General features: G+C 44.3%; 2 protein-coding genes across 2 annotated transcripts in view; one reads left to right on the top strand and one right to left on the bottom strand.

The window, feature by feature from the left end:
• DNAH6 (dynein axonemal heavy chain 6) overlaps window positions 1–17,600 on the top strand; it is a 241,149-nt gene extending 223,549 nt beyond the window's left edge. The window contains exons 71-77 of the mRNA XM_073897471.1: window positions 3,991–4,120; window positions 4,841–4,968; window positions 8,335–8,520; window positions 9,033–9,105; window positions 9,896–10,047; window positions 12,891–13,113; window positions 17,262–17,600. Of these exons, the coding sequence (XP_073753572.1) occupies window positions 3,991–4,120; window positions 4,841–4,968; window positions 8,335–8,520; window positions 9,033–9,105; window positions 9,896–10,047; window positions 12,891–13,113; window positions 17,262–17,365 (996 nt within the window). The 3' untranslated portion in view covers window positions 17,366–17,600. The remainder of the gene's footprint in view (window positions 1–3,990; window positions 4,121–4,840; window positions 4,969–8,334; window positions 8,521–9,032; window positions 9,106–9,895; window positions 10,048–12,890; window positions 13,114–17,261) is intronic.
• Window positions 17,601–19,044: 1,444 nt separating this feature from the next.
• TRABD2A (TraB domain containing 2A) overlaps window positions 19,045–19,868 on the bottom strand; it is a 47,435-nt gene continuing 46,611 nt past the window's right edge. Inside the window, exon 7 of the mRNA XM_073897943.1 lies at window positions 19,045–19,468. Within this exon, the coding sequence (XP_073754044.1) occupies window positions 19,285–19,468 (184 nt within the window). The 3' untranslated portion in view covers window positions 19,045–19,284. The remainder of the gene's footprint in view (window positions 19,469–19,868) is intronic.

The raw sequence follows: 19,868 nt of genomic DNA, 5'->3' as shown, positions 1-19,868 counted from the left end.
GGGAGGGGAAGAAGGGGAAAGGGGAGTGTAGATATTGTGAGACGTGCTGCATCCTGTGAGAAATGCAGCACTGTTGGTAGAGGTAACACTCTTGGCAGTGTGCACCGAGGAGTGTAGTTTTGTGTTTCCCATTGGTTCACAATGACTGAGAATGAGACAGCAGGCATGTAGTGAGCACAGTGCTATGCTTTTTGGTCTAGCCTCCCTTCCTCCATTTTTCTGGTAGAGTATATGCCCTACTCCCAATCTCTTCCTTTTGGGATAACAGCCCCTTCCTCATTCCATGAAACTCTGGTTAAGACCTCCTTACCTTCAGAGGTGGGCATGTGACTCAGGCCTGGCCAAAGGCAGCACTCCATCACCTAGCCACTGGAATTGGTCCAAGGAACAGGTACATGGAGCAGGTTGGGGGAATGAGAATTCTTCCCTAAGCTTTAGTATAGACAGATGCTAGGATTGGGGGAGGGATTTCTCTTTCCTTTGGAATCACTGGCTAGGATACTGCATATCTGTAGCTGTCTGTGGCCTTATCATTGACATTCAACCCATTCCCCCTACCACGTGGAAGAAGCTCATCTGCCATAGGAAAGAGAGAAACAACCAAGCATGTACTGGAGAGAAAACCATTAGATCCATTCATGCCTGAGACCCATGTGACTTGTGTTCTCTTCTTCCCAGTGTATGAGCCAACAGATTTCTTTGATTAGCTGCTTTAGGTTAACTAATTCTGCCTGCCATCAATAGAGTCTTTACATTAAAGATATGATTCCTTCCTCACTCCGCAAACTATACTTACTTAGATGCTTATTAGAAACTAGTAAAGAAAATTGGAACTTGACCTGTGCACATCAAGGGGAGATACAAGGCAGAAATTGCCTCCTAAGACAATAATGAGCATAAGTCAAAGGCCATCTGTATAGACTATGCACAAACAGTTATCTATTATCTCTTTTCTCATTAGAGGCTGAATAAATGGAAAGGAAAAAACAACAGAGGCTGAGTAAATAGGTGGGAAAAAACATACTGAAGGATAAAGGATAGAAAACACCATCCAGAAGATACAGATTTGCCCTCTGCAAATCACCTGCTGCAAAAACAAAAAAAATAAACAATGTGTTTGGCATCTGAGGTAGGGTAGAAGACCTAGCCGGGAGAAAGAAAAAGCCAGAATTTGAGAATAGGCTGATACATACACACACACACACACACACACACAAAGGATGCCATGAGATGTGTGAGAATGAAATCTTTCAAGGAAACTAAAAATACCACAGCGGAATTAAAAACTACCCTGGAGGCTTACACACCAGAACTGGTATATGGATTATCACACGTGTGATATAAAGGACAAACTCAAACTTTCCAGAATGGAGATTAAAATGTCCAAAAATAGGGGCGCCTGGGTGGCTCAGTCCACTAAGTGTCTGCCTTTGGCTCAGATCATGACCCCAGGGTCCTGGGATCGAGCCCTGCGTCAGGCTCCCTGGTCAGCGGCAGCATTATTCACAATAGCTGAACCGTGGAAGCAACCCAAAGTGTCCATTGACAGATAATAAGCAAAAAAATGATATATACATACAATGGAGTATTATTCAGCCTTAAGAAGGAAGGAAATTCTTGGGGTGCCTGGGTGGCTCAGTTGTTTAGCATCTGCCTTCAGCTCAGGTCATGATCCCAGGGTCCTGGGATCGAGCCCTGCATCGGGCTCCCTGCTCCACGGGAAGCCTGCTTCTCCCTCTCCCACTCCCCCTGCTTGTGTTCCCTCTCTTGCTCTGTCTTTCTCTGTCAAATAAATAAAATCTTAAAAAAAAAAAGGAAGGAAATTCTGTAATATGCTACAACATGGATGAAACTTGAGGACATGATACTAAGTGAAATAAGCCAGTCACATAAAGAAAAATACTGTATAATTCTATTTATATGAGGTATTTAGAGTAGTCAAAAATGCTAGAGACAGAAAGTAGAATGGTAGTTGCCAGGGGCTGGGAAAAAGGAGGAATGAGGAGTTACTGTTTAATGGGTAAGTGCTTCAGTTTTACAAGATGAAAAGAATTATGGAGATGGATGGTGGTGATGGTTGCACAACATTATTAATGTATTTAATACCATTGAACTGTATACTTAAAGATAGTTAAGATGGTATTTTTATGTTACATGTATTTTACCACAAAAGAATTGGGGGAAAAGAAGTTAATTATTCTTATTATAGAATTATCTCTGAAAGATCAGTAACAAAAAGACTAAAAATTGAAAGTGTGCAAAATACATGAGTAATTTATAAAGATATAATACAGATGACCAATGAACATATTTTTAAAATGCTTAACTCTGAAAAAAATAAAATAAAATGCTTAACTCTGATAACCCTCCAAGTTGAGCAAAAAAAAAAAAAAAAGAGAGAGAGAGAGAGAGAGAAACTTTTTACCTATTAAATTTGAAAAGATTTTTAAGCAAAGATATTAATTCTTGCAAAGATAAAAATAGGTCCTCTGATACACTATTGTTGGGAGTATAAACTGATACAATGTTTTTAGAAATCAATATAGTAATACCCATTTTAAAAATATTCTGTTGGAAATATATCATTTAAAGAATTTCAAATATAGTGGGTGAAATTCATATACAGATATTCTATTCACCAAGTTCTATAAAATCTAAAAACTAGAAATGTCCAAAACATATCTAATAGTAATATAGTAAACAACTATATTAACTATGGCTCATTCATACCACCAAGTATCACACAGTCACAATCACACACATCACTGAAGCATGATTCAGGAAGATTTGTCAGTGATAGGAGAAAAATGTTCATGAAATTGAAAAAGAATGAATACTATATAAATTGTATGGGCTCAGTTTTTTTAATAAGATGCACATATACAGAGAAAATGTCCAAGTGGCGGTAAACTAAAGTTATAAATATCTCTGAAAAGCAGGATCACAAATATTTATTTTTTCTTTATACTCTTCTGTAGTTTCTAAATTTTCTATAATAAGCCGTAACACTTTTCTAGTTGAAAAAAATGTTATTTAAGTAAGTGTTTCAAAACAGCATTCTCATTATTTCTTCTTCATTTTTATAAACTTTCTTTTAAATGATTAGCTAAAAAATTTTTATTCATTTTTTATTAGGGTCATTCATTTTTTTATTTGACCCTAATAAAACATAACATAAAATCATATATTTATATATGTATACATAAATATATGAATATATAATTATATATTTATATAACATAAAATTTACCCTTTTAATCATTTTTAAGTATACAGTTCAGTGGCATTAAGTACATTCACATTATTGTTCAACCAAAACTGTTTTAATATAACACTGACCACTGTGTACAATTGACCCTTGAACAGCACAGGTTTGAACTGTGTGGCCCATTTATACACGGATTTCTTTTCTTTTTTTTTTAAGATTTATTTATTTATTTGAAAGAGAGAGAGAGAGAGTAAATGAGCACACAGAGGGAAAGGGAAAGGGAGAAACAGGCTCCCCACTGAGCAGAGAGTCCGATGCAGGACTCGATTCCAGGACCCTGAGATCATGACCTGAGCCGAAGGCAGACACTTACCTGACTAAGCCACCCAGGTGCCCCTATGATTTTCTTACTAACATTTTCTTTTCTTTAGCTTACTTAAGAATACAGTATATAATACATACACAAACTGTGTGTTAATCAACTGTTTATGTTATTGGTAAGACTTCCAGTCAACAGTAGGCTATTAGTGGTTACATTTTTGAAGAATCAAGTCATACATGGATTTTTGACTGTGGAACCAGGAAGGGCAATGTGCTTTAACACCCGCATTGTTCAAGGGTCACCTGTACTGTGCATTTCCAATGAGCACATTTTACCAATTCTATCTTCAACATAAAAGTTTTCCCTTTTTGACAATTGCCATTTCTATAAGTAAATTGTACTGTAAATTATTTTCTGAGAAATCGAGCCTTCACTGTTCTGTCTCTTCCCACCATTACAGTACAAAGAGACCAACATTTTAATCAACACCATACTTGAAGTTCAGCCAAGGTCGTCATCTGGTGGAGAGGGAAAAAGCAATGATGAAATTGTCCAAGAACTTGTTGCTTCAGTCCGGACCAGAGTTCCAGGTAATAAATAATCCCTGGCTTCTGTACAACATAGGACTTTCAGGAATAAACTCAGAAAGCTGAGTGATGAGCAGGTATCCAAATATGCTTTATTACATACACTTTTCTTTATGTAGAGAGCACTTCTGACTCAGAGCTCTCCATGGAAGCCTTGAGCATCTCAACAACCCAACTGCCAGAAGCATTAGGAGCAAGTTGGTTTCTAGCCCCATGAAACTTTAACTAGACTTTTTCCTGAACTTCCCTGTGCCTCTAGACCTGTGCTGCCCAAGACAGTAGCCACTAGCCACAAGTGGCTACTTAAACTTAAATATAAATAAGTAAAATTTTAAAATTCATTTCCTCAGTTGCACTAGCCATATTTTGAGTGCTACTGGTATCGGACAACACAGATCGAAGACATTTCCATTATTGTAAAATGTGCCATTAGACGGCCCTGCTCTAGAATCGATGTCATTTTTTTTCTAGATTCAAGAGAAATGGCTAAATTATTATCACCTTGTTTTCTGGTGGTCCCAGGGATGGCCCTCACCTGCCAGGTAGCCGCTTGTCCCGCCAGCCTTTGCCACTGAGGTCTGTGCGGGGGCCTGACTCCCCTTCAGCCCCGGCCCAGATGCAGAAGTCATTGGCTTTGTAAGAGTTAAGTGCATGACAATAGCAGTGTTAGGAGGACAGCAATCCGTGATGATCAATCTGAGGAATCAGCTGTGTGTGTTTCAGAAACACTAGAAATGGAGAGTGCATCGGAGAGCCTTTTCATCAGGGATCCTCAAGGACGCCTTAACTCCTTGACTACTGTGCTCGGACAAGAAGTGGACCGCTTTAACAAGCTACTGAAGTTAATACATGTATGAGCGCTCACTGCCTGCATTGCTGATGGGCAGCAAAGCTTTGTAGAGAAGTGTAGCCTCGGAAGAATCGTCCGTTCCCACCACTTCAGCATTTCCGTTTGGATATGCTAACAACTCTTCCAACACAACTTGGCTAAAATGGAATTGACCCCCATCCAACGAGTCTGTTCCCCTTCTCTAATAAGGCCTCCATCAGTCTGTGACATTACAGATCCAGTGTCCTTGTTACCCTAACTTACACCCCTGGAATGAGCATTGACTCTAGACGTTTGATCAAGGACCGAAGCACTGAATTAAGAGAGATTCAGCGCGTGTTCCTGATGTCTGGTTTGCATATAATGACACAGTCTTTATGACGACTATAAAAACCAGAGTTTCTCCAAGTTGTGCCGCAAAATGCTCGCATTAGAATCTGCCCTGTGGCATGTTCAAAATGTAGATTCCCTGATCCCACTCCAGACCTACTGAGTTAGAATTCCTTGAGAAATTCCTGGGATTATGAATTTTAAATAAACTCCCCCAGATGATTTCACTGCCACTAAAATTTGAAGACAACTATTGGGAGACTTTGCCTTATGCTCCAGAACACTTTCTGGATGGCCTTGAATTTATAATGATGGCTAAAGGCCTCCCCGGTTTCTCTGTGCAAAACTTTGATAAGGTAAACACAAAAACTTTTAGAGACCAAATACCAAGCATTACCCCGGAAGGTTTTCCTGCCCAGCAAGCACCAAATACCTAGCACAAAGTCAGGGCTCGGTGGTAAGATTGGGGAGGACAACTGGGGTAAATCTTTTAAAGCCAAAGACTGTCTGTCTCCTATTAGAAAAGCAGTCTCCCGATGTTGCTGGTTGGCTGGCGATACTTAGGCTTGTGGGTTAGGGGGCCATCGGTCAGCTGAATATGTGAAGTCCTCACCTTGGGACTTGGATCTAGTCAGCTATATACCAGTGGCACAGGCCAGGTAGTCAGCCCAGGGCTTATCTCCTTCTACACTGAAAGCCCCAAGATAGAGATTAAGCTGCTAGGATAAAGACCTCCAAATACAATGACCAAAACAAGATAAAAATTCACTTCCCTCTCAGCTAACAGCCCAGAGGAAGCCCTGTAGGGCAGGTAGTTCATCTTGCTCTGTGAGCTCATCTAAGGACCCCAGCTGGAGGGTTGGCTCTTCCAGCCTCAACAGCTAGGCTGCATCTCTGGGCCTACGGTGGCTGCTTCTGTTGTCCCCTTTTGCCAGCCGGGGGCACAGGGGAAGAGAGGGCTGAGAGAAAGCTCATAAAAATGTGACCCAGAAATTGCATACATCATTTTTTTCCTGTACTGTATTAGCCAAAATTTGGTCACATGGCCATACCCCAGCTGCAAGGGTGGTGGGAAATATAGTCTCTATATTGGATTGCTGTATGCCCAGCTAAAATGAAGAGAGGACTGTTGTTCAGAGGACGAACATGGATGCTGCTCATGTCTGGCCTCCTCCACGTCATGACCTTTCGCCTACTTGAAGATGGACAAATCCAAATGTCACTTACTCCAAAAAGTCTTCCTGACACCCCAGCCCATCCCTCCACCATCAGATAACTTAGGGGCCCCTCCTCAGCACTCCATCATTTCAGGTGTCTGTGTCTATCACGGTACCTGCCACGTTACTTTGTAATTTCCCCTCCATTAGAAGGGCTCCCCTGTGAGTCAATGAACTTCTTGAAGAGAAGGAAACTAGTATATTAGTCATCTTTGTTTCCCTAGTCCCTGACACATCCTAAATCTTTGTGACTATTTGAATGGGCAAGTGAATAAGTGTGGCTCTCAAGTCTCCTTGTGGCCACTTCTGGGCAAACGTTACCATCTCCCAGTAATGGAGGGATTCATCTACGGGAAGAAGAGGGCAGAGTCCAGGAAGAAGCAGCCTGCAAGGCAATCGGGAATCATGGCAGGGCACTCCTGTCTGAGGGAGGGGTGGTGGCTCCTCACCGCCCCCCCATCCTGACTCTGGCCCAGCCTCACCTTCATTTCACCAGGGAATAGCAAGGCAGCACCGCGGTGGCAATAAGAAAGGCCAAGGAAGGTGGCAGCACCCCGGGGAGCCCATTCTCCTCCCTCTAGTGACCGAACTGTGAGCCAGGGTGGTTCCTGGGAGAGATGAGGCCAGCCTGTTAGTCAGGCTTCTAGCCATAGAGAAGAACATCTTGAAGTACACTTTCTCCCACCGAACATTCTCCTCTGGGAGAATCGGCCTCAAAGTGACCTCTATTTTAAGCAGACCTAGAGGACCCTAGCTGCCTAACCACCCCCCGCCCCCCTGCCATAACTTAAGCATTCTCCCAGCATTTTACATAAGTCTTCTGCTGCTTTTTCCATTTTTGGTATCTAAGGTAGAATACTGCCTCGGCTCTGGCCGAGAGCCCCCTTGCTCTCCGTCGCTGCCAAGGGCTCCTCACGTCCCAAGGGCAGATCTAACTAAAACTCTTCTTTTTCATACTACTGCCTCTTGTGAAGAGAGACGGGATGTGTGGGGGTGGGGGCTGTGGGGGGATAACTCTATGAGGGAAGGGAAGGCTGACTAACCTTGTTCATCCACATACGGCCTATCTCCAGAACTATATGGTCCTGGACCTTATTTTGTTTTTTAAATCCACATAAATTTGGCCTCCAACGTCTTTCTGTAATATCTTCCCAGTAGATAGTAGTAGTTTTCACAAAACTGGAACCTGTGCAGGCCCTACCAACCCCACGCCAGCCTTCATCTTTAGCCCATACTACCCTGGGCTTCCCAAAGCTGCTACCAGCCTCTGACTTTTGTGGTGGCGAGGGGAGGGTGAGGGGCATGTCCTAAGGAAGTGTTTCCAGTTCAAGGAGACTCTCTGGTACCAGCTGAAAGATTGGTCTCATCTAAGAATCTTCCCTCTCTGCCCTAACCTCAGAAGCCATGGGCAGCCCCGGAGCAGAGGTCCCCTGAGGCCTGAGGTAGTTGCCACCACCACCCCCATGCTTCCCAAATAACTAAACCGTCAGGCGCATTTTGCCATTAGCCTGCAGGAGAGCTGTTCAGTGGCAGTTCTTGAAACCACTTCTCGAGGCTTCAGAGGATATTTCTCCTCCTTCCCCTCTTTCCACTTCATTGGATTCTGCTATCAAGCCCCTGAACCCCCCGCACCCCCACCCAGGTCTTCCACCCCTATGGTCACGTGTTGTAAAAATGGATGAAAGACTGGAGGGTCTAGCCCAGCAGACCGTGTACTGAGAGGATGGAACCCAGCAAGTGGGCCCTTCAGCCCAAGGCAGTACCAGCTGCCTCAAATGAGTGGCACTCACACTTGATAATTACATCTGTGAAAGGTTATCTCCCTGTTCTTGTTCTTTCAGACTTCTCTGGAAACACTCAACAAAGCCATCGCCGGCTTAGTGGTGATGTCTGAAGAAATGGAGAAGGTGTATAACAGTTTCCTCAACAACCAGGTTCCTTCTCTGTGGTCCAGCACAGCCTACCCGTCCCTGAAGCCACTAGGATCATGGGTCAAAGACCTTATCCTGAGAACTGCGTTTGTGGATGTAAGAAAACTCACTTCTTTGGGGTTTGATGAACACAGTAGGCCTTAAGATCCTTAGGAAGCCCTAGCGAACTGAAACACTAACAACCATTGAGGGATCATCCGAGCCCAAAGAAACAGAAACTCCCTGAACGGCATCAGTTTGGAAGTCATGCTCATTATAATGTACTTTGGCCTTGGCCGTTATCCCCACATCCCATTTTAGTTTCAGATCTAGTTCACAGGACCCCACTGTGAGGTACAGAACCAATCTGACATGGGTCCAAACTGCCAGGTGTGATCCTGCTGTGGCCTCCCCTCTTCCACACCCCCTGTAATAACCAGCTTCTGGATTTATGGTCAGGCTGCTGGGTGAGGAAGGGGGACAGACAGGGAGTGAGAATGGGGCTGGGGACTAACTCAGGCTGGCTGAGATTCTGTCTCCTGAGAGGCCCTCCACAATATGACTTTGATTTAAATGACAAACTCCATTTCAGAAAAACAATACATGAACATGTAATGTTTCTCCTTTAGTTGTGGCTCAAAAGGGGGCAGCCTAAGTCCTTCTGGATCTCCGGTTTCTTCTTTCCTCAAGGATTTCTAACAGGTAAAAAACTGTGCTTTCCCAAGAAAAATCCCACCGAAAAGACCATGATTTGTTACATGCTGGGTTTCTAGGAACCGGGGGAAAGGCCTGGCTGCCAGTGACCTAACCGTGGACTGTTGGTTGTAGGGCAGTTCGGTGAGGCCCTGCTCTTCTTCACTTGCCAGGGGAAAGGATGACAGAAATAGCAGCCGCTCCCCTACAACCTAACCGCTGCCCCTCTCCGTTGTGCACGCGTGTGCACTGCTGCTGTGAAGGTCCACAGCACGGCCCAGTCCCCGTGCGACCCCTGCGACCCGTGCTTAAAGGCACCACCTGCTCACCCCCTGCTCTGGCCCACCTCAGCGCAGCTTCCTTCCCTCTAGAAAATACTCCTTCTGTCCTTCCATCAGCCCTCAAGGACTCCAGCTAAAGGGCCCAGCCCTTAATCTGTCTCATCCTGAATCCCTTATAAACAGCCCATACAAGACAAGCTGAGCAGGACTCCGAAGTTAGGGAGATGGGGCTCTGGAAGTCCTGCACTGGCCTGTCTCCCTCACTGCAGAGCAGTGCCCTTGAGACTTGGCCTTCCTCCCTCTCTTCCCGGCCCCGCCATGGCTCCACCCCTCCCAACATCACCGCAGGCTTCCCGGCTGATGAACTAATTCAGAATAAGGCATTAGTGGTTGAGACTTCTCAGTGGAGAGGAAGCTTCTCAAAAGCTAGAGCGGCCTGATGGAGGCAAGCGGAGGCCGTGTTCGGGAAGCGGCAGTGTTGTTCCGAGGACCCAGCTTTCTGGTTTTCGTATTTATAGGAACTCTTCAAAATCATGCTCGGAAATACAATTTGCCTATAGATGAGCTGAGTTTCAAATACAACATGATTCCTATCTACCGGGATCAAGCTGCAGTTATAGAAGCTGCCAAGACAGTGCAGTTTGGACAAGAATTGCCCATGGACTTGGAGGTATTGTCCCCCGACTACTGTTACTGCAAAGCAGCTCTGTCCCTCTGCCATTTGAGGTCTCAGCCAACCTCCCCTGCCCCACTCCCCTACTGCCTCCCACAGCAGGAGCGTGAGAAACAGGACGAGGTTCACACCCCTCAGACAAACTCCCCAGTCTAGCAATGCCTAGATGGAACTGCCTAAATTAGTCTGATTTATAGAGATATTTTTTAAAGTAACACTTTATTTCTTTAGATTCCTATGGCAACTTCCTCCTTCTTATGGAGAAAAGGGTTAAATATCAGGACTTTAGCCAGATTTAAAAACAAAGTTTTCAGAATCAGGCAGGCCTGAGTTTAAATTCTGACTTTCCCCTTTTCCAGCTGTGTGTGCTAGAGCAATGACTCACACGCCTGCGTCTCGGTGTTCGCATCTGTAAAATGGGGCTGATGCCACTAACCTCAGAGTTGTAAGGCAGTAAAAATCACCAGCGCATAATGCTCCCACAATAAATATTATTATAGGCTGAATTTATTTGCCGTTCATTCAACTGCCTCCTAGCAGAAGGAATATACCAATATATCATACATTATATAACCATAAATACATGACGTAACTAATAGGAATGCACTAAGGAAGCAGTTTAAACTCCTTGCCTACATAGTTTACTCCCTCTAGAGCAGAAGTTCTCAAAGTGTGGTTCCAATACCAGGAGCATGGGCATCACCTGGGAACTTACTAGAAAGGACCCATTCCAGATCTACTGAATCAGAAACTCTGCGCTGGGACCCAGAACTCTGTACTGTGACAAGTCCTACATGGGGTTCTTAGCCCACTAAAGTTTAAGAACCACAGCTCTAGAATATCAGTGATTCTCAATCTTGACTGAAGGTTAGAATCACCTGTGGAGCTTTTTAAAAATCCCAGTGCCCAGACTACACCCCAGTTACATCAGAATCACCCCAATTTCATTAGGCACCATTATTTTCCAAAGCTCCCCCGGTGATCCCAGTGTACAGCCAGGGATGATGACCACTGCTGCCAATCTGAGCTGCCCAGCTTCAGTGTGCTGAGGATATATCGATGGGGGACTGGAGGTCTGCCTCCAAGCACCTACCCACACTAGTGAGCCGTATAAATATAATTTTCTACACGTGCCACAAAATCAAACATCTGCTCCAGATTGTTTTTTCCAAGAAAGTGTTCACTCATCAATCAGCATAGTTGTGGTGAATGGCTTTACTAAACTTTCCTTAACATATCCTGGCATCAGTTAGTAGAAGTTGCTCCTGGATAATTCTGTCAGTATCCACCCCACTCAGATCTGATTGATCTACTCTTTGTTCTCATGAGCAAAAACTTACAAAGACCAAACTGATCCAATATTCATGGCTTACTTATGAAATACTGTAATATCCCATGCCTCTTAATAACCTGTAATTAAAATGACGATAAAAAGGGTTACATTTTTAAGGAAATTTGTTTTAGCATCAAAATGCTTTTTAAAGTAAAGAGAAAATAAACTGAGAGTTGCACTCCTCATTATTTTGAGCCCCTTCTTAGCCAGGAGGGTGTCCCAGGCCCACATCAGGAATAACTGAGGCCTCGGAAAGGCACCCGCATAAAAGTTCTCGCTGAGGCCTTCCAGAACGCTGGCCCTGCTCTGTGCCTGGCACATTTGCACCTGCCCCAGGAGGCTGACAGACGGAAGCTTACACTGACCACCAGGGCCTCTGTCCCTACACCTTGCCCCAACCCACAGCACACCTCCACCTGGATCATGGGCACTGAGCCACAACAATGCTTTAGATCTCTGCCTTCTATGGAGATGGCAGATCGTATCATGGGCCCAACTCCTGGTCCTCCCAGTGAATGTCTGCAAGAAACTGTGCTCACACAGCTTTAGTTCCACTACATACAAGCAGGACCACTGCCCTCCCGTTTGCCACCTTTGTGCAGTTTAGGAAAACATACTCCCTCTGGGTGGATGCCCAAATGGCTCCCACACATGGCCCGGCAAGTGCAGCCTCTACTAAGGCCAACGTGCACAAGTGTATGCAGCAGGCCCCCAAACAGGAAGGCAGGCCCCACGCTGCCTGCCCAAGAGACAAAGCTCAGGACGCTAGAAAGTAAAGACCAGCCAAAAAGAGCTTACCATTCTTTTATTCACAATAAAAATATACTGCCTATGTCCATACAGCTTGGTCACTGCCTGCAGGTGTGAAGCTCCAATTATCCAAAAGATAACTGGCTCCACAAGTGGCCAAATGCGCTCAGTGTTTGAGGGAGGACAACACAGAAGCCTACAACCGGCCAAAATTGTACTCCAGCGGTGGCATCCAATCACAGGCCGCTAAGGGGCAGGGTTTTTCTGTCTCTCTTTCTCCTCCCTTTAATAGGAACATGAAAAATCTAGCATAATTTCTGAAAACAAAAAAGGAACTTTCCACTGGTGCTCTGCAAGTGTTACTACAGATACAGAATCTATCTTTAGGAGGTCACCCAGACTTTCGAAAGACCTCGCTAAAAAGAACATGATAGTTACAGCCCTCCTATCCCATCTGCTTCCCGTGAGAAGGAGAAAGTCGTAACATTGTATCAGATCATTTGAAGCCCATAAATGGGTATCCCTTATTAGAGGTCCTGGTGGACTGTGGGAAGTGTGAGATTTGGTGTCAAACTGAGAAACAAGTCATTTTACCTTTCCAAGCCTCGGTATTCTCCTCTCTAAAATGTGAGTAATAACAGCGATCTATAGAGTGGTTCTTAGAATTAACTCGTGAGGATGTGGGACTCAGGAAATGGCCCACAACAGCTAATCCCCTTCTCCTCTTCTCACCTTATAACGTCTCTTCATCTTTCAGTTGCCCTCTCCTGAGGATGGTGTTCTTGTTCATGGAATGTTCATGGATGCTTCTCGATGGGACAATACGCAGATGGTGATAGAGGATGCATTGCCAGGACAGATGAATCCAATGCTGCCTGTGGTGCATTTTGAACCTCAACAAAATTATGTGCCAAACCCAACACTTTACCACTCCCCACTTTATAAAACAGGGGCCCGGGCAGGAACACTCTCAACCACAGGTAAGAATGTGCCAAGATTGGCCCAAATGATGACAAAACGCAAACTACAAAGTCCAAAAAAAAAAAAAAAGGCTATACTGTGCAAGGAGAGATCTTAAGCCAATTAGCAAGGCTTAAAATGAGGCCACTTATAACATACTAATTTATAAATGTTATAAATTCTCTTTCTTTTAGTTCTGAGTATGGACTAACATCATAAAACTAATGCTTTCTTCTATTAGTCTAATAAGTAGAAAATAGAGCTTATTGAGCAGTGACTTTTAATTTCAAAATGATGACCTGAGTAGACACGAAAATCTATCTCCCACCAAAGCCACTGAGACTTATCATAGAAAACAGATTTGAAAATGAACCAAAAGTGGAATGCTGTGTTGCAAAAAGGGGAATCCGGGTGGGCTTGAAACTAAGATGCAGCCCTGAGAAAAGAAACCAAGTAGAAAGCCCCATCAACAGAGAAGCTGAAGACCTGCCCACACACAGCTAGGACACCACTAAAGAGTGAGCAGGGAATGAGCTGGGGACCCACACAATACGGCACAGTGCGATTAAAAAAAAAAAAGTGACATTGTGAAAGGAGCCAAAATTTCCAGTATTTATCTAGTAGGCAATCTGGAAGGAGAAAGAGAATGAAAGAGGGATAATAATGGTTGATAATTTCCCAGAACTGAAGAAACACTCGAGTCCCCAGATTACAAGATCTCACAAAGTGGTAGGAGTGATTTTTTAAAGCACACAACAAAGAAATAAATTTTAAAAGATATATCAAAGTGATACTTAAGACTATCAGAGATAAAGAAAATACTCAAAGCAAAGAGATAAATATATGAATACACTGGAACTAAAATTCCCGAGAATGAGAATCAGATTGACACCATGCATCTCTCTTTATCCACAGCGCACGTACAAAGAAAATAGACAAACATCTTTTTTTTTAAAGATTTTATTTATTTATTTGACAGAGAGAGCCAGAGAGCACAAGCAGGGGGAATGGCAGAGGGAGAAGGAGAAGCAGGCTCCCCGCTGAGCAGGGAGCCTGACACGGGGCTTGACCCCAGGATCTTGGGATCATGACCCGAGCCGAAGCAGACACTTAACCAACTGAGCCACCCAGGCACCCCAATAGACAAACATTTTTAAAGGCTGAGGAAAAACAACTTTGAACCATAGAACTGCAACAGATGCAACCAAATTATCACCCAAAAGGGAAGGAGTAGTAAACCTATTTTTGGACATACAGTGGCTCTAAATTAATCACCACTGACCCTCTATTTAAAACACACACACACACACACACACACACACACACACACACACACACACTTAAATCTTAATAGTTTGACCATAAAAATGATTTTAATAGCTTGAAACTAAATTTCCAGATGATAGAAATATGGGAGAGGGGCAAGGTAGAAAGAACTAAAACATTTTCTCATTTGAGTAGAAAATATAGATACTGATAAATATTTTTCTGATAAAATCTTCAATTACAATATGTTCTCAAAGAGTAACATATGGAATAGGACTAAAATAGACACTCCTATCATGTCTTCATCTCCCCCTCTGACAAATCTAAAAACATTAAAATTAATAATGATATGTACAAGTTTCTATGTGGACATATGCTTTTATTTACCTTGGATAAATATCTAGGTGTGGAATGACTGGATCATGTGGTAAGTACGTGGTTCAACTTTCTAAGAAACAGCCAAACTGTTTTCAAAGTGGCCATACCATTGAACACTTCCACCAGCAGCGTGTAAGGGTTCCAGTTCCTCCATATCCTCACTACCACTTAAGATGACTAGTCCTTTTAATTTTAGATGTCAGATAGATAGATAGAGAGATAGATAGATAGATAGATAGATAGATAGATAGATAGATAGATGATAGATAGATAGATGGAATGATAGAATATAGTGGTATCTTCTTGTGGTTTTACTTTGCATTTCCCTAATGACTAATGATGTTAGCCATCTTTTCTGGTGCTTATTTATATCTTCATTGATGAACTGTCTGTTGAAGTCTTTTACCCATTTTTTTTAAAAGATTTTATTTATTTGAAAGAGAGAGAGAGCGAGCATGAGAGTGAGCACGAGCAGGGGGGAAGGGAAGAGGCAGAGGAAGAAGCAGGCTCCCTGCTGAGCAGGGAGCCCTACGTGGGGCTCAATCCCAGGACCCTGGGATCATGACCCAAGCTGAAGGCAGACCCCTAACTGAATGAGCCACTCAGGCACCCCCTTTTACCCATTTTTTAAAGAGTCATTTGTCTTATTATTGGCTAAAATTCCAACAGGAACCCTGTCTTCTTGGCAAGAGGAACCAAGGAAAGCTAGTAATTAAAATGATATTGCACTAGCACAAGACTCAACACACAGATCAATGCACTGGATATAGACCCCAGAAACACACTGTGTATATTGGTTTAAAATTGATCAGGAAGGGGTGCCTGGGTGGCTCAGTGGGTTAAGCGTCTGCCTTCAGCTCAGGTCATGATCTCGGGGTCCTGGGATCAAGTCCCACATCAGGCTCCCTGCTCAGCCAGGAGTCTGCTTCTCCCTCTCCCTCTCCCTCGGCCCCTCCCCCTGCTCATGTTATCTCTCTCTCTCTCTCTTTCTCTCAAATAAATAAATAAATCTTAAATAAAATAAAATAGGTCAGGAAGAGAGAAATTGTGCTCACAATATGGTGCTCAATTGGTTATACCAAACTTTGGTTATACCAAACTTAGACCCTATGTCATACTACATACAAAAATTAAATCACTGATGGATACTTTACACTTAATCATCACTAAATTTTAAAATTATTAACCCTAATGAAATAATGACTCTAAGTAATAATTATCAACAGATGCTAACATCCCAACAAAGAAAGACAATCAGACATAAGGTACTTCCTGATGAAAGTACACACCACCTATTCAAGTATTCTTGTCCCAAAAAACTCAAACCTGAATGTGATCCTGCCTCTAGATCGCACCACCCCTTTACAGGGATAGAGGAACATGCTTAAAATCACCACAGGGAAGCTGTCAACAAAAATCCAGACTCTGGGAAACTTTATAGGATAGTCTGGTTGTTTCAACAATTACAAGGGGGTGGCAAAAGGAAAAGAGCAGGAACCTACCAACTGTAAGAAATTTAAGAGACACATCACTGGAGCACCTGTGTGGCTCAGTTGGTTGGGCATCTGACTCTTGATTTTGGCTCGGGTCGTGATCTCAGGGTTGAGGGATCAAGCCCCATGTCAGGCTCCATGCTGGTTGCAGAGCCTGCTTGGGATTGTGTCTCTCCTTCTCCCCCCACTCCCACTCACACACACACTCTCTCTCTAAAATAAAATATGACACATCACTATTGCAAGTCATGGACCTTATCTGAATCCTGAATCAAACTCACAGTTAAGTGTGTGTGTGTGTGTGTGTGCGTGTGTGCTGCTATGTACTATAAAATGTCCCTCAAGCACTGCCAAGGCACCATGCAGGGCGTGGCATACAAAGGTAAGGGGCATTCTCTGCTGGCAACACCACCACCTTCCCCAACTTCCACACAGATGGGGTTTGCTATGAATGCAGTGCCATCTTGAGAGCTGAATGCTCTTCTTCTTACACTGGTCCTGGCCCTCACACAGGCCCACAGTGAAAAAGGTGCAAAAGTGCCCTCTTACTTCAGATGTCCCAGAGCTGAGGGCCAAATATCTGCGATTGTATTTAGTCATTTCAGGAGCCCTGATGCCTAACTGCAGGGTGGAACAAAGGATGGATGGATGGATGGATGGATGGACGGACGGATGGACGGACGGATGGACAAATGAACAGATGCCCAACCTACCAACTGCCTCCCAAGTCCCACTAAAAGCTCAAGGCTGAATTCTAGTCCAGTGTCACCTCAGTCAGCCTGCAGAGAATTTGAAACATATTTTACAAGCTTATACAAAGTCGAAGCTGGACAGGTCCTAAAGGATCATTTGTTCTAACATCTTCATCTTATAGAGCATAAAACTGAAATCCATAGAGGATTATTTGCCCATTACCTTGAGAGACTGAGTCAGGTCTGAAACCCAAGTGTCTTGACTCACAGTACAGTGCTCTTTGTATCAAGGGGTTATTCTTTAAGTAACAAACCTTTTGTCCTTGTACCCTTAACTAGGTCATTCAACCAACTTTGTGGTGACTGTCCTCTTACCCTCCAAGCGGTCCAAAGATTATTGGATTGCCAAGGGATCAGCTTTGCTCTGCCAGCTAAATGAGTGAAAAATTGCCACCTCCTGCTAAAAAAGAACCAGGCCAAGATCTTTCCTGATGGGGGACAAAGGTCTGCATAACTTCTATGTGAGCAAAACAGCTTTACTTCAGATCTGACTTAAGGGTAGCAAGTGTGGTTTTTCTCTTCTAATCTAAAATAAAGTGTTTGAGTGTTTCTTCCTGTTGGTAACTCAAGCTCTGATGTGAAAGCAGTGGGTTCAACACTCACCTCTTAAACCTGCTCCCCCTCCCCCAGGTGAGAGCCAGGCAGCTTCCCATCAATAACTTGAGGGGAGTGAGGGGAGTAACCTGGGCGAGTCAGAGCTCAGCAATGCCCTATCCACATGGGCTTCCTTCCTCCTCACTCTAATATAAAAGGCCTGGTGTACACTGCAGTCACATGGTCCCAGGTGCTTCAATTTCTAGACCAGATTTAAGGCTCAGAGCCCAACACATGGGAGGCTGATGAGCAAATGAGCTGGATAACAAGATCTCGAGCCCATGGTGCCTGTTCCCCCACTCTATGGGGTTATACTACAGTCCTTAGAAGAGGCTGCTATGCTTCACGGAAGTGCAGGTTGGTCCTGCCCAAGTACAGAACTTCCCCTCCACTTTAGGATGAGCCTGTGTGAAAAGCAGCCAAGTCCCACCCAGGTGCACCTGAGCCCCTGCCACCTCAAAAGCAGCGGTTATTGGGCCACTACCAAGATGGAGCAGTCACCAAAAAAAAAGAAAAAAAGAAAAGATGGAGCAGTCACTGTGGCAAATCACCTTGTGTCAGCCCTGCCAACAAGGGTCTGTTTGCCTTCAGTGGCTCCTCATTTCTGCAGGCACTCCACTCCACTTCCTGTCTGGACCCACCCCACCCCAACCCCACTCCCCTTGACTTCCCAGGCTCCAGTCATAATTACTTCATCTTGGTTTCTTCAACATGCTCACTCTCTCCAGGCCTTCAAATTGTTCCGTTTGCTTGGAACTCCTTCCCCTCCTTGCTCAGTTGTTTACTCATTCAACATCCCCTCAAGATCACAGAACTGCAAGCCCAGGCAATCAAGCTTTCCCCAAACCAGGTTAGGAACAAACACATCTGTTTCTTATTGGCCCCATCCAAGTCCTGGGCAGACCCCCTGGGTTTCTGTGAGCTGCTCGAAAGCCCCTAAAGAAACCTTGCCATGGGGTGGGAAGGGGGGGCGGGGCAGGACTAAAAGTTCCCATTTCGTACTCAACCCAGACAATTCTACTCTTAATCATTTTATGTAGATTCCCTGTAAGATTTTACTTGTAAAAGACATAGACATATAAATAATAAATAACAAGACAGGAAGAGGGAGCGTTTGCAAAGCGCTTTCTTGCACAGCAGCTTTGACGAAGCCCACCCATTCACCCAGTCTTGCGCGTGTTGGCGAGACACTCATGTATCCCACATAATTAAAGCACTGTCAGAGTGCAGGAAGCAGCCCAGCCACCAGACCTTGAATAGAGAGGAGCAAACAAAGGTCCCATGGCCTACTAGTTCCCCTGAATCCAGAACCAGGAGTGAGTAGGAAGAGGAGCAGCAGGAAGAGCGGGGTCAGGATTCAAAGTGGCAGGTAGACCAGGAGCAGGGCCCAGGAGTGAAGCAGTGATAGTATCCAGAGGGTGTGAGCAAGAGTTGTTCGTGTAACATATACATACCGTGGGAAAAAGTCTACACAGAAAATGTATTTAATCATCTTTATATAATACATTTATAATTCTTTTCATACAACACCCACCCCCAAGCACTGCTGGATAACCCAAAGTCATTCCTTGGAAAGAGAACCAACACTGCATTTTATTCTATCTCCTTTCCCGGGTTGGGCCTATCAAGGCCAGACCAGAGTGTGGAGTACAGGAACGGCCATCCTTCAAGTCCAAGGGGTCGGGGCTTGGCCTGGCTCCTCCAGTCATTACAGGAGGGATGTCTCTGTTTGGAAAGCCAGCATCAGCACCCAGAACACAGGAGTCCAGAGAGACAGACAGGCACTGCTGGCCACCATCTGGCTGTGGTGGGAATGCCCATGGTGAGGAAGCCGCAGCTCAGCAGAGATGGATCTATCCAGAGCAGGGCCTTGGAGTTGTGGCACCATGGCGCTACAAGGAAAAGAAAAAACAGTCTCAGAGCTCAGCAGGAGCCAATGGATACTCCAAGACCCCTGAAGGCCCACACAGCTTCTTTTCATCTCCCTTTTTTAAAGACAGGAATGGATCTTAGTATGTTAATGGGCTTCCTGTGTCTTTGTCCCTTAATACTACTGCTACAGCAAATCCAAGTAATTCAGGTGCTAAGACCAGCACATCAGACAACTCTCCCCCGGCAACATGGTTCTTGGTTCAAAGATTATTAAAACTCTAGGTGTAAGAAGGCCCAACTCAGATTTGCGTATCCTTAGCCCTTGGGCAATCTCAGGCAGGGACCCTCCTCACTAAGCACACACAGAGGCCCATCCAAGCCATGAGGTGTCCTCCCTGGGATCTGGCTCTTCCCCCTCCC

Source organism: Callorhinus ursinus, unplaced genomic scaffold (assembly GCF_003265705.2).
Source record: "Callorhinus ursinus isolate GAN/ISIS: 27379988/994484 unplaced genomic scaffold, GSC_fseal_2.0 scaffold10, whole genome shotgun sequence".
Classification (NCBI taxonomy): domain Eukaryota; kingdom Metazoa; phylum Chordata; class Mammalia; order Carnivora; family Otariidae; genus Callorhinus; species Callorhinus ursinus.
Note: the sequence above shows the minus strand (reverse complement) of the source record. Positions and strands in the feature narration are given on the sequence as shown.